This window comes from Clarias gariepinus, chromosome 28, assembly GCF_024256425.1.
Source record: "Clarias gariepinus isolate MV-2021 ecotype Netherlands chromosome 28, CGAR_prim_01v2, whole genome shotgun sequence".
NCBI lineage: Eukaryota > Metazoa > Chordata > Actinopteri > Siluriformes > Clariidae > Clarias > Clarias gariepinus.
Window position 1 is genome coordinate 8,315,977 of NC_071127.1, and position 15,052 is coordinate 8,331,028.

At 37.9% G+C, this 15,052-nt stretch overlaps 1 protein-coding gene across 2 annotated transcripts; it reads right to left on the minus strand.

Annotated features, from left to right (window-relative positions):
* Positions 1–1,547: 1,547 nt before the first annotated feature.
* umad1 (UBAP1-MVB12-associated (UMA) domain containing 1) lies at positions 1,548–14,937 on the minus strand. Of its 2 annotated transcripts, XM_053490396.1 has the most exons (5): positions 14,770–14,937; positions 14,545–14,630; positions 13,883–13,943; positions 9,459–9,547; positions 1,548–2,354 (listed from the first exon to the last, which is right to left on the minus strand). In XM_053490396.1, the coding sequence occupies exons 2-5, from the start codon at positions 14,560–14,562 to the stop codon at positions 2,076–2,078; spliced, it is 447 nt and encodes a 148-aa protein (XP_053346371.1). In that variant the 5' UTR covers positions 14,563–14,630; positions 14,770–14,937; the 3' UTR covers positions 1,548–2,075. The 2 variants fall into 2 exon arrangements, with proteins under 2 accessions (XP_053346371.1, XP_053346370.1); XM_053490395.1 differs by lacking the exon at positions 13,883–13,943 and having other exon boundaries at positions 1,549–2,354.
* Positions 14,938–15,052: the final 115 nt, after the last annotated feature.

Sequence of the window (15,052 nt, forward strand, 5' to 3'; positions counted from 1 at the left end):
CCTGTAGTTTGATTCCCTAGAATAACTGTTGATGTAAATATTTACAGATTAGTGACTTTTACTTTGTTTATTCGCGTGTGTGCAATTCAACTTTTTCAAACCTCAATTTGGAAAAATCAATCCTCAAGATCAGTCTAGTGAACAGTTTTAAACAAAGTCAACTAAACACACACACACACACAGCTTTTCGGAATTTTCTTGGAAATAACAAATTAAAAAAATTCTTCAAAATTTCTGTATGAGCAAAAAGTTAGTTTGTCTCAGTTTCTGGTACTGATTTGGACTATTGAGTAAAACTTTGTAGTATTTATTTTTACCACACTATACATTACACCATTTGCCATCTTTTACCTTACTGTACCGTACTATAAACGTCTTTCATTGCCCGACGTGTTCATAGTGTAAAGAGAGACCAGTGAACACATATTTGTTTTAAAGATGTTTAGGTGGCGCAACATTATTATCAGTTTTATCAGTTGACTGCAGAGAAAATTTGGCTCGTGTGAACATCTTTATCAGTATCAGTGAGAAATGAGGTGGAGAAACACACACACACCCACTCACACACACACACACAAATCAAACAATGAAGACCAACCGGTAAGACGGTTCCACAACATACAAAACACCAAAACGTCTTTATTCAAAGAGTGTTAAATACAGAATCATTGGCACTCTCTGAAAATTAAAAAAGAAAAAAAGGTTAAAAAACCGAGAGAAACATGCACACAATACATTTTTAACTTGCAACGTTTTCCATTTTAATTGAAAAACAAACAAAAAAATTTTTTTTCTCTAAACCTGAATGTAATCGATGACACATATTTCAAATGTCTGATGTTTGCTTCTTTTGTTTTGCGGAGGCTAATACAGACAACAAGTAATGTTAAGCTACAATTTTGGTATGATGTCTAAATCGTTGATTTGTTCAGTATTTCAGAGGAAACTTAAAGATTTAAACACACACCAAAAAAAGAAGAAGCTGGAATTGATTTCCATTACATTACTTTATTGTAACACAAAACTTTAGGGACATTAAAATGAACGCCAATTTGGTGTGCTACCTACATTAGCCTTGTACCTTTAGCTTAAAAAGCAAACTATAGGTACTACATTCGGCTAGATGAAAAATTCATCATTTAGGAGAAAAAAAACTTTTCTTTTTAAAAAGGTGAAACAACAATCAAGACTCGGATTCTAACAGCTATTACTTTATGCATCGTCGCTAAACAAAGAAGCAAATGGTTTGGAGGATTTGTCAGGGATTTATGTCCATCTTTCTTTCTTTTTTAAACCAAAAAGGCAAAGGTGCAGATAAATAATAATAATAATAATAATAATAATAATAAAACACCAACGAAACCAAAACCAGTAATCAATTACACAATTATCTTTGTCATGTTCTAGATCTTTCTAGAAGTGCAGCATAGAAATAGCAGCAGGTGTTTCAATGAAATTATGTTCAGAAATGTATATATATATATATATATATATATATATATATATATATATATATATATATGTGTGTGTGTGTGTGTGTATAAAGCCTCAAAAAAGGTGATCAATAATAATAAAAAAAAACAAGCCTTTTGTAAAAATTCTAACACAACCTGCTCCAGTGGGTCTCTACAATTTAGAGTCACACCACATGATGTCATGGCATTTTAAATTCAGAATTTAACATTAAACATGATGTCATGCCTTAATATGGATTTGCCATATACTGTACATCTTCAACTGTTACAATAAATTTCACAGGATTAAGATATCTGTGAAAAAGAGCATTAAATAAGATGAAAACATGCAAACGTCTGTGAGACGAAAAATGAAAAAGAGGTGAAGACAAGAGAGCGGATCGAACGCATGCTACAGTATGATGTGTATGAAAAAACAGTGACGGTGTTGCTTTAAATGACAGAAAAACAGGCAAGTATTGATTGTGATCTCACTTCGTTTAATTCACTAAAATACCGCTCTGTCCTGAGAAACCTCTGTAATACCAGTAACCGCTTGGCCGTCTCGTGTTCCTGACATGTAAACCCTGACTCTTTAAAAATCTGAGGGTTTTTTCTAGGTCACATGTCGCACAGCACCGAGTTCTCCAGAGAGAAGTCGTAGCAGAAGCTGGCCAGGTTCTCATTGATGTCTCGGGGCAGGTTGATGTCGGGAAGCCGGGACATGCCGGCCTGCATGGCGAGGACGTGAGGCGCTAAGGTGAAGGGGATGTCTCCGAGAAGCTCCGCGTGACCTTGGACGGCGTCTGTGACCTCCGGTTCTGCAGAGGGTACCGAGGTAGGGGACATCGGAGGAGATGCGACGGCTTGCATAGTCTGGAGCGGCGCTGGATTGTAGAGCTAAGAAAACAAACAGGGAAATGTTACAGCTGGGAAAGTGACTTCCAGGGTAACAAGTTTATTTAATATATTTCGGTTTAATGCTCATGAAAGATGGTTTAGAAACTGAAGCAGGGCTGCTCATACTCTACGGCGGGGAAATATTTACTTTAAGACACAAGCATATAGAGACAGTATTTTTTTCCCCGGTAAGGAACTGGTTACTGTTACCATGACTTAACATGTTTTATTCCACTTCCCTTCAAATAAACAATGGTGTGCCATTAATTTATATTTATATTTGACCCCATTTAATGTATTTAACATTAAAACAAAAGTTTGGGAACACCAATTAGCTCTTAATCTGCATGTCTTTTGACTGTGGGAGGAAACTGGAGCAACCTGGAGGAAACCATCAAGCACAGGGAGAATATGCACACTCCATGTACATAGACCCAAGGCGGGAATCGAACTCAGATGCTGGCGGTGCAAGGTGACAGCGCTAACCAGTAAGCCACCTAGCCGCCTTTGATTTAACTATTAAATAGTTTATAATATCCCTATCATTATGTTACATTATTGTACCATATGTCACTCAATTCTATCATTATGTTACTCACTGGTCCAACATAAATCAACAAAAAAAAAAACTATTAAAAACTGCCCAAAAAAACATTGTATCTGGGAGATCTGTTCACTTTTGTTACATTTTCCAGGGCAGGTGGCCAGTTATACTGGCTCTGTTCCAGTACTTTATTAAACATTCCCTCATCCACGTCCCCATCCCTTCATCATTCCAGTGTTTTATTAACTTAAGTGGAAGTAGATGAGTTCTTGGAGGCTGATCGAGACGGATCGTCAACATGGCCGTAACACATAACAGAAGGTACTGTGCTCATCGTTTTCATTTCATTTTTTTTTCTTTTGCAGAATTAACGAGAGAAAATAACATTGATTAATGTTACTGAAATGACTGATCAGCATCCACATGCACATCCATTAATTTTTCGCAGTTAAAATGTTAGCTATTAGGGTTTGTTCCTATCACATATTTTTAGTAAGCTAATATAGTAAATGCGTTTAAAATATAAATTACTGCACGTTTGGGAAAACTCCTGTATAATCTGGAATGCTTGTTTGTGTTTGGATGAGCCTCTTACTTATTTATAGACACTCCCAAATAAATTCAGATAACTTCTCTCAAGTGTGATAAAAAATAAAACACTCAAGTGTACTTCATCAAAAACCCAACGGCATTGGTGGCTTAGTGGTAGGCTTTGCGCCGGCCGGTTGGGCGGGCCATCTTGGCGCCCCTTCCAACGTCCCACACCCAGCCGCGGGGCACCATTAATCCCAGTTAACGCCAAATAAAAATAGGTTGTGTTCAGGAAGGGCGGGTAGTTTAAAATCCTGTGTCAAAAATCCACAAAGGTGAAAATTAGCTGTGGTGACTCCTGATTGCTACTTCGTAAAAACATAAGTTACATCAGAATCACCCCTTTTCAAGGTTACTGGTGAAAGTGATGAGGAGGAATGATCTCGTTTATCTAAGAATTGTAGCAACACTTATACTATACAGGCTTTGCTCACTCATAGTAGACCATCATAGTAGTCATCAAAAAGACCGATGATGGTTTCCCATGGATTAGTAGCGACTACGCTTTAGTTATCGTCATGTAACGCTGACATAACCTGTACATTTAAGTCTAAAGCCATCTTGGCCATCTTGCCAAGACCTGTGACCTCTACATACTGTAGTGCTTAGTGTCCAACATCCACAGGTCGCATAATAAATACAAATACTTACAAACTTACCGTACAATTAAAAAGTTTGCATAGAAAACTATTTCAAACGATCAATTTGTTATTATTCTGTTTTGTGTATGTGGGTTAGGGTGGGGTGGATTTGGTAGACGAAAGGGCCCAACCTTTCTTAGATACACACTCGCTCTCCAGACATATTCAGTACACTGTGCAAAAGTCTTGACTCTTCTTATTTCTTCATGTTTTTGCTTGCAAAGAGTCAGACGTTATTGTATTGTTAATGTAGTGTTAAGGCAGAGTTTCTCCAGGCTTCCTGAAGTACTTTTTGTTTGTTAAACTATACAGTGACCTATGAATCGTTCAAGCTTAAACAAACATCTAATGTAAGGCATGAACCAGTGAGAAACAGGTGCAGATGATGACAGATGATCAGGCCGGTGACTAGTATACCGGTTATGCTGAATGCTGAGTGGTTGGAACTGACGAGAGGGGAAATGAGGTCGCTGCTGAGGTTGAGACATAAATCAAGTAAAAAAAAACAAACAAGTTTTAAATTCTATCCTCAGGGGCTTTGCTGTAAAACAATTGTTCCCATTTCTTTAAGTTAATCTACATATTTCATAACATTTAATAAGAAGACTTGGGGGGGGGGGGGTATTGAGGGGGTGTCAAGACTTTTGCACGGTACTGTATATGAAAGAATAATGGAAGCTCTATTTAATCGATGATGAATAGCAGGATTTTTAAAATGTGTTGCTGTTTGAGAAAGTGGAAACTCATTGACATGGAGAGGTTTTAAGACGTTTGTGTGAAGGCGTCTCCAGTGTCAGTGCTGTGTAAGACTTATTAAGTTGTGCACCGTGTGAAAGCCCTTAGAACTTTGCGCTTTCCTAGTAACGAGTTTATTAAACACAAGAGAACTAAAAGAGAAATTGGTGAAGGAACGACTGTTTATTGCTGCCGAGTGGAAACGGGAACTAACGTGCTTCGCAGGTGTTCCACTTATAAACCGATGAGAAGATGACCTGCCCTTTAATAATATATTTTAAACAATAAAATAATAATATTAACATTTCATTGTTGCACAGCTGAGGTATGAGAGGGAAAAAATGGTGTATTTTATGTTATGTACATCACACCGTTTTGTCAATGATTCATTTCTTAAAACTGCATAATCCCCCCAAAATATTGTTAATTTGTATAACATTTAATTGTTATAATATACTAACAGATACGCTATAAGCAGCATACATGAAGGAGTGAGAAGATTAAAGATTATATAATAAACTATTACGATCTACATATACAGTATATCGCATAAACATTAATATGTAGCAAAAATGCTTTCAAATAAATCAGACAGATAAAAACAACTTAATAAATGTAGAATTCAACAAATGCAAAAAAGTCTAAAGTTTTTTTAAGTAAGAGTAATATTAAATAATATCAATATTATCAATAGCAATAAAATTAAAGTTTTATAGAATTGAAATAAACCTGAATTCACCTGAAAGGATTTATCAGCTCTCGGAATGACTGGGTGAGATTATCTTACTACTACCTTTTTTTTTTTTTAAACCTTTCTGTGGCATAAACAATCTGTTCTGGTTAGTGCATGCTGCCAAGCAACCACACACTCCTCAGCCTCAGCTTGCCCCTTACACACACACACACACACACACACACACACACACATCTGCTCTGCAGCATCTTGGCTACCATTAAAACCTTATAATTTGCACAATACAGACAAAACCCTGCTGCAGTATATAGTAAAAAAAAAAAGAAAAAGAAAAAGAAAAAATCACAAAGCATGTGACTGGCTATTTTGCATCAGCCATATGGCCTTGGGAACGGCGCGGAGAGAAAACGGTGCCATGTGCCTCCCACTGATTTCGGGTCTGTAACCGGGGACCTGCTACCCACGCAACAGAACCAGCCTTGCCTTTTTCCTTTCTCTCTTTCATTTTCCAGTGCGTGTACAGACCTGAGCTGGGAGACGTCACAACCAGCTCTCAAGATCGTCGCTATTTAAATAATCGGTTTAAGAGACATGTGTGGCACTCGAAGGCAGGTTGTATACGGTTAAAACATTATTTGAAAACGATTGTCAAAATCAATTGTTCAACTCGCACAGGACAAAAAACAAACATAACCTGTTGTAGTTATTTCTGCTGCAGCTCAGCTGAAAATGAGAACTTTGAGATGTAAGACTCACTTGTTACACTCACAACATCTTGATGAATAAACCAAGTTTATTGGTTTATAACAGTGGATCATTGCATATAAGCTCAGTTCGGGATGTCGTAAAATAAGTTTAACAGCTTTTCGACAGCGTAATCCGAGTCGGGGCGAGTGAGAAACTTCACTGGGCTCAAGTAATTAATCTAGGGGTAATAAATTTTTGCATTGCGGTTCACAGAGAAACAATACGACAGAGTATTAGGGCCAATATGAGATAAAAGAAAAATAATTTAAAAAAAAAAAGAGTTGGAGGGAGAGGGGCAGGGAATTTCCGAGTTGAAAACTCAGAAGTTTTAAGTTGTAAGTCGAAAGTTTTGAGATGAAAACTCGAAAGATTTAAAATAAAAACTCGAAAGTTTCAAGATAAAAACAAATAGAATTTCATTTTTAAAACTCAAAAATCTGTGCAGGGTTTTTTCTATCAAGGAAGGAAACCGCATATACACTTTACAAGGTTGGGCAGACATCACTTGTTTTGCATTATGCCTGAAATGGAAGATCTAATCAAACTTTTACCTTGGATTTAGCAACAAGGAAATAATTGTTATTTTATTCCTGTAAGCTAAGCCTGTTTGGAAGAAAACACCATACTGACTTTGATGAGGTGATTGCCTTAGTTTATCAGGAACTACAGTGCCATGGACAGATGCAAGGTTATCTACGATGGAGTATTAAGGCCAACAGCAATCAGTCATAACCTTGGGGTCATTATTTGTTGTACAAGCTTCCATGCATTCAACAAAACGATTGAAACGATATGTCATAAGATTCCATATGCCAAAGAGAATTATACCCTTTTGTATTGTAGACGTTGCCAGGTCCACACCATGAGGATTGATTAATTTAATTTAATAACATGTACATACCACAAATCCCTTTGTATTGCATGTTGATGTAACCAGTGATGACCTTAATAATCTGTCCATTGTTGTTCATGATAAACAAGGGCAGTCGTCATCCAAGTCAGTATGGTATTTTCTTCTAAACACTTGCATATACGGGTTCCTTCCCTGATAAAAAAAAATTCTACACAGATTTTTGAGTTTTCATCTTGGAAATTACGACTTACAACTTGAAACTTCTAAGTTTTAAACTCGGAAATTCTGTGCGCCTTCCCGTATATCACATATTGGCCCTAATACTCCGTCATAGAAACAGGGTGTTTCCAAAAAAAAAAAATAATAAAATTCCTACATTTTCGCTGTAGACAAAGTGCTTCTAAGCTCTAGACTGTGAAACCAACAAATCTAAATAGCAATTAGTCATTTTATTTCCTCTATAACACTCGCTCGCTTTTGACTCCTGGTGTTTCCACTGTGGTTGGATTTGATTGGGTGCTCAAAGTTTAATACACTATGTGGACAAACTTGTTAATTATTGAACTCAGGTGTTTTCCCACAGAAACTCCAAAATCTTGTAGACAGCCTTCCAAGAAGATTGGAAAACCAAAACCAATGTGGAGACCTAGAACTCCATATTGAAGGACACGTAGTCCACGACTTGCAAACATTCAAGTTACGAATTTCCACACATATGAACAAACCAAGGCTCTACGAGCATTCTTAGATGCGAACAAATCACAGAAGTACAAAAAATAGACACTGCAGTGCACCAGATACAGATGGCTGCTCTGTGAAGCTGTCCTGATGGTGAATAATCCTATTTTCCTCAGCAAAACAGAGTTTACAGTCCAACACAGTGGAAAACAGCTCAGAGAAAAAAAAAATGTTGTCCGGGATTCCCCTCACAATTTAAAAGTGCAGGGACAACAATTGTGATTAAGTCCTCCTTAGGCGCAGTTACATTGTTTGGGGGGAAAGAAGACAGAGATTAACTCAAGTGGATTGGTATGCCTTACATTGTATTTGTGTCAAAGGCATACAAGACTCGCTCTGTCTGACTTGAAAACAAATCTGACTTACGAACATGCTCCTGGAACGGAACTTGTTTGTAAGTCGGGGATGACTTGTATATGTAATCGATACAATGTTAGTGTAGGTTTGGCCAAAATACATTTGTCCATTTAGTGTATGTTCGGTAGGTTCATAATAACAAATTACAATATTTAGTATCATTATTGGTGCTTTTAAATATGTAGCAAGCATACAAAACCCTAAACAAAAATACTAACTTACTTTCTAACCTTGGATTATACTTGCTTTCTTTATGTGTAGAAAAAAAAATGTTTTTAGTTTTTAATGTTATTTTAACATAAAACTGTTCAATGTACTGTATCTGTACACAAAATCTCTAAACATACAGTACTGTGCAAAAGTCTTAGGCACATTCAACAAATAAATGCTAAAAAAAGAGCAGGGATGTCTTTAAAAAAAAAGGACAAACAAAAAACAACTTTAAAGCCGGTAAACAGTAAGTAATGAAAAGAAGTCAGTATTTTTGTGACATCGCTTTGAGGACTTTAGACTCGGGTACAGTTTGTGCAGTTTTATAAGGAACTTAGCTATTAAGTTTTACTAAGCATCCTGCATAACCAGACACAGTTTTCTAAGGACTGTCGCATCTTTTTTGCATGCATCTATTTTACCTTTGCTTTTTTGTTTAAAAAGTATACACTTGGATAATTTGCTTTGTTTTCTGGCATACAAATATTTTACTGTAACTTTTAAATTAGGTTTAGTCTAGTTTAAAAATTATTTTGTACTGACTCAATAACAAAGTTCTAAAAAATAATAATAATAATAAAAAATCCATAGGAATGTTTCTGGCACAAAAAACACAGCTTTTGCACAGTGCTCTAAATATAAATGCTAATGTGCCAGCTAGTGGACTTTAAATCCTCCATGTGTACATAAAGCACGCACATAAGTACGCAAACAATGCCAGATCATGTTTCAGCAGGTGTTAGCTGAAGAATGAAAGACGTAGGGCTTTTACCGGTTTGTCTATGAAGCTTAAACCCTTCACGCCAACAAATCAAATGCTCAGTTTTTTTTTTTTTTACATTTTTGAGAAAACTGCAATATCTCAATTTTTACTTTCTGTTTTATAACCTAGTACTAAGACTAATAGCTAATGTTTTTACCCTTGTGTAGAATAAAATACATTAGTATCAGGATATAATTCATGAACAAACCTAAACAAATGCAAACAGCTCACCTTAGATGGCTGTACAATGACATTGGTGGCTAATTGTGTTGTTGTGCTCCTGGATTGGCGTCTTTCCCTTTGTTCCTCCGCCGTCTCTCCTGGAGAACAAAAGACGGTGAGAAAGTCCTTTATGTAAAACCCACACAAATCAAGTAGGTGCTTATGCTGTGTCAGAGTAAAGGAGGAGAGCGCTATCCGCCCGCTTCTGCATATGTGGGCTCACAGGCTCAAATGCAGCGAAGGGAAGCTAATCAGCCAAGAGAAGTGATGTTATTCCTTCTGTGTCTAATTTCACTCTCCAAGACATGAAGATTCCTGGACATGAAAAGCTATGACATCATAGACCAATGCTTTACATGCATGCTAGGGTCATGTGACCCTAGGAACTGAGAGGCTGACTTTGTCGGTTTTAAGAACAAATCCGACTTACGGACGTGCTCTTGGAACGGATCTCGTTCGTAAGTCAGGGACTAAACGTAAATAAATAAATAAAAAGAATATTTGCCCACTTTTGGTATAACCAAGTCAATTAGTTTATCCCCCCTAATCTGCCATCATATAAGAACCTCCGCCCCACTATCTTGTTGCTCAGCTCTGCGGGCTCTCTGAAGGGGCGTGGCTCAGTGTTGGCTCATTCACACTCACAATGAACCAGCGCATTCGGAGGAGGAGTTCTGAGGTATAAAAAAATTGCATTATCTGAGCAGATGGAGGAAGAAACACACACACACACTGGTGGGGCTCTAAGATCTTTGTAAACTTGATAAAGAAATTGGAAATTACGGGACCTTTAACAAAAGTTGGAAATCGTATCCGTCAGCAAGAAGAACTGGTTGAAAAATTACACACAAAGATATGTACACATACAAACACTTCAAATAATAACGCAATACAATAAATAACGCACCCGATAAATCAGCTCTGGGCCTTTCAAAAACAACACATGAGGCTATAAACAGAGAGTCTTTACTTTTACAGACTTGGGGCTTCTGATTTTTTCCCAGACAGACCCCGACCTCCAGAGGCTCAACACGCACTGACTCAGAAACCAGACGCAAATTATCCCGAGTTTGATCTCGTCACAAGCGGCTAATCTCACGAGACCCTGGTGTCATTAGCTGCAGAAAATAAATGGAAACCCCCCCAAAAAAGGAAAGAAACACACGCCCACGTGTCTCCCATGGGCATGAAACAAGCACTTAACACTGCTTAAAGTTGAAGCTGAGGATTTTTAACTAGATGCAAGATAGCTTTTTAAAATGTGTCACGTGCATAACAATGAAACTAAAGACTGCAAATGACACTAAATACACCAAGAATTGTTTTTGAGAGTTTCTTCATGGAATTATTTAAAATTGTCATGTTTTATGTTGTGTTTCACTACCATAAAGGTCTTTTTTTTCTAACTTCATTGTATAAAATAAACACTGATATTTACATTTGTTTATCTGATGCGGGAAGTCTGACAGCACAGAGCTAAAGCAGATCAAACCTCAGAAGAAAAAGCACAGCTGTTTGTGACTTTAGCTTGCACACTGTGGTCAAGAGAGCATCTGCTCGTGAAAATGTCAGCTGCAAACAATGCACACACACACACACAAGCAAATACACACTTTACTAAACACGAATTTACGAATTTATATATATATATATATATATATATATATATATAAAGTTTTCTCCAAATTTTTTCCTCGATCAGGTTAACGAGGAAAATTTACTTTTGAGGTCATATATGATATCCGACATGCTGCATACGTACGAGGGGGCGTTCAAGTCAAACCGGGACTTTTGGTTTCACAGAATAACAGAACACAGTCCAAAGTGTTTCACTGGTGCTTGGACACCATCAAGGTAGAAGGTTTTCTCAGTACACCGAAGCCACGATCGGACTGCCTGCTTCAGTTTTAAAAACGCCGGCCTCCCAGGAACTTTTTTAATGGTCCGAACATGTGGAAATGGCTTGGAGCGAGGTCGGGACTGTACGGGGGACGTGGCGATAACGCCCAGCCGAGTTCCTGTAATGTGCAAGTGGTGTTGGTCAATGTTTGTGTGTACAAGAATCAGGCGTGTTCCACTGGCTGAATGTTCACGGGAACGACTGCAATGGCGGATCCAAGCCACCTTGTACGACCTTCTTTAAAACTTTTGCACCGTTCACGCTTTAATTCACCATGAATTTCATCACAAGTCCCGGTTTGACTTAAACGCCCCTCACAACTTGTTAAAGCTACGGTTTTAACCATAAATGAAAAGAAACCCATGATTGAGTCATGTGACAAGAACGCGCCGCCTGATAATCCTGTAACTAAGGAATGATTCACGTCACAAATGAATGTGGTTAAAAATGAAGAAATGCACAGAAAGGTCAGATACGGTTGTAAGTACTGTAGCACAGCTGAAGACACGCCCCCCCAAAGTTCTGGTGTGGATCACTTGCCTGTCAGCTTGATCATCACAGAGGAGGACGATGCGGCAGAACCCATGTCATGAGAAACGTCCGGCTGTAAAGAGCTGACGGTAGCACTGGGACAATTTTAAAATATAAATACTACAACTATACTAGGGTATTTTTTTTAAACTATTATCTACTATTCTATTCTGTTATTAGATACTGTATATACTTTTTAAATTTTTATAGAAATCCATTAGTTTAGATTAGAATCCATCTGTTCTGGGAAAAAAAAAAAACACTCTTGTTCTGTTCTCCTCTGATAATACGTGCTGCCTCACACAGAGCGCTATCTGTTTAGCCGGTTCCCGCACACGCCTGAAACACCACCACGAGGGCGTCCTGCGGGAACACATTAGTCTCCGGGGCGCGCCGTAGTCTAGGAACACCCCTTTACCTGTTTGTGCACCACGTCAGTATGTCGCCTCGGCGGAGGCGAAACCGTCGCCCAGGAGCCTGTGCCATCACCAAGACTACAACCCGATCCGCGTCCGAATCCGAGACTTTATCCAGACTCGTCACAATCGGGTGAAATCTGACTCCTTTCTTTTGAAGACGTGATTCAGAGCTTTGTGTTTTAGAGAAGAAAAGTGACCATATCCGTTTTCTTTATTCTCAAACAGTGTGTGTGATAATGTCAATACGGTATTTCATAAGACATAAGATTTCAGAAGCGCGGGGAGGGAAGGGAGGAAGGAAATTTGGGTCGGTCACATATTGCATGAAAACAGGCTGTTCGGGTGCAAGCGCAGAAACAACACAAGTGTAACATCTTGTATTTCATGCAAAGGTTTCTACAACAAAATGTGACCACAATGTAATCCCATGTTGCTTTCCAACTTTACAATATTGCGGATGTCTTGGGGTAGAGAAGCTTATAACTTAGTTAAATTTAATCACAGTAAAATCCATTATCTGTTATTGTTACTGTTGACAAAATGATCCTCATCGTCATATTTGTTTTAATTCCTGACCACCTTCGTTTCCAAATGACTTGGAGTGCTTCCATCAGGGTTTTTTCTTCAGGGTAATCCTCAAGAGGTGGGTAAACAAACAAAAACCCACAAATTCTGACAAACACCAAGCAGTGATCATGCGAGTATAAACTGCCATCAGTCAGGATGTGGTCCAGAAGTTGATTGACAGAACCCCAGGGCAAACTGAAGAGGTCTTTTAAAAGAAGGGTCAACACTGCAAATATTGACTTTTTGCATAAACGTAATGTAACTGTTATTAAAAGCCTTTCAGACTTATTAAATACTTGTGATTATACTTCAGTAAACCTGAAAAAAAAGGTCTAAAAACACTAAAATTAATATTTGTGTCATACTCAAAACTTTTAGTTACGGCTTTATAGAGCTGGCGGTAATGGATTCAAACTGCTGTTAAACAACAAAGAAGAAGAACTAGATTTACATCCTGATAAAGCTTTTATTTATTTCTGTCCTGTTAACGATTCCTCAGACCCAAACTCTGATTTTGTTTTAAATTTTTCTGACAGAATTGTCATCAATTCGAAAAAAGATTGTTCTGATGAACGTCAATTCTGTCTTGTTCTGCACTTGTTTAAACTCTGACGCCATTTGGTAATTAGGCATTATTGAAAGTGGTGTTGTTTTGTTTGTTGTTTGTTTTTCCTCCATCTTCTTTGTTGTTTATCGGCGGTTGGAATCCAGTAAATAAGGTTACATTACCGCCAACAGCAGGCCTCATTCTCCCTCATCTTAAATGCTTCTTAACAGCCTTTTTTAAAACGTCCAACACGTCCTTCCCTGATCTTGTCTTGACTTTTCATTCGATATTTTTATACACACTTTCTTTTTGACACGTTTCCCTTTCGGTACCACTCAGCATCAGTGGGTTGCATCACCGCCATAGATCTCTCTCTTTCTCTCCCTCAGCTTTCCTGTCCTTTAGAGCCAACTTTTCAGTCCAGTCTTCCTCAAAAAGCAACATTAAATCCTTCTTTCCTCCTACTTACCTTCCTTGTGTGTACACTCCCAAGTTCTTGGAGCTGTGCCACCATATCTAGCCTGTATTTCCTGCACAAGAGCAGAACATGCTCAACGGTCTCACTTTCATGACATTTCTCACATAGGGTGTTCACCTAGTATAAAGAGAGTGGCTGTTAAAGTTACTATGTCGAATTTTTAGTCTACTAATTAATGGCTTAATCGATGTGTTGATTTATTAATCAGATTTTTTCCTCTTCCTCATAGCATTTACGTTGTTCTGTATTGAAAGCAAATTTCTCGCTTTTGGTTTATTATCCCACTTCTGTCGTCACGGTTGTTTTATCTTTTCCGTCTGACAATTTTGATTTTGATCTCAACATCCTTCTTTTTGGTTGCCTCTTTTTTTTTTTTTGCAAACTTGTCTGCTCTCTCGTTTCCACGGATACCCGAATGGGTTTGGACCCACAGGAACGAGACATTTTCCTAATTACCTTGGCTGATTATTCTTGAGTTAAAGAACAAGGGTTCATACACAAAGATCCTGTACTAATGATTTTAAGGCACTACATTTCAGTGACGTCATTCTATTGCCATTAGTGATGCATACAGCTCCACAGTACATACACTCAGACAATCACATGTTCTTTTGCTGCTCTCTGTTTGTTTGTTCATTTGTTTTTTTACTCACCAACAATGACAAACCCATCAGTCTCTCTCTCTGACTGTGGAGACTTTTTGGAGTCCTTTCGAAGTCCAAAGAAACTCAACATTTTGCTGTATGATAATGAAAAAAAAAACAAGTTAGACAAAATATGACTGTATAAAACTGTAAAACTGTATATATTTTTTAAAACGATGACGTCATCTGTAACCGTTTATTAGTTTTTTATAAACCTACTTTGAGTCAACTTACCGTCAGTGTCCAGTTAAAGCCTACCAACAGAAGTAACATATAAGTTGCCGTGTCAAGCTAATTTAATTATAATCGCAGTTTGTTCATAATTCGTTAATATTAACCAGCGCGCGGACTGAGTTGTCGCTCTCAACTGAAGTTTTTGTTTACAGACGTCCGACTGAATGACACTGCGCATGCGCAAGGGGTGGTTTGTCCTGACTTCCGTGTAGAAACTGAAAGGGACCCGATAATGGTTCCGGGGCAGTTAGCTAGTAATATGTTATAGGTTTACATACACACT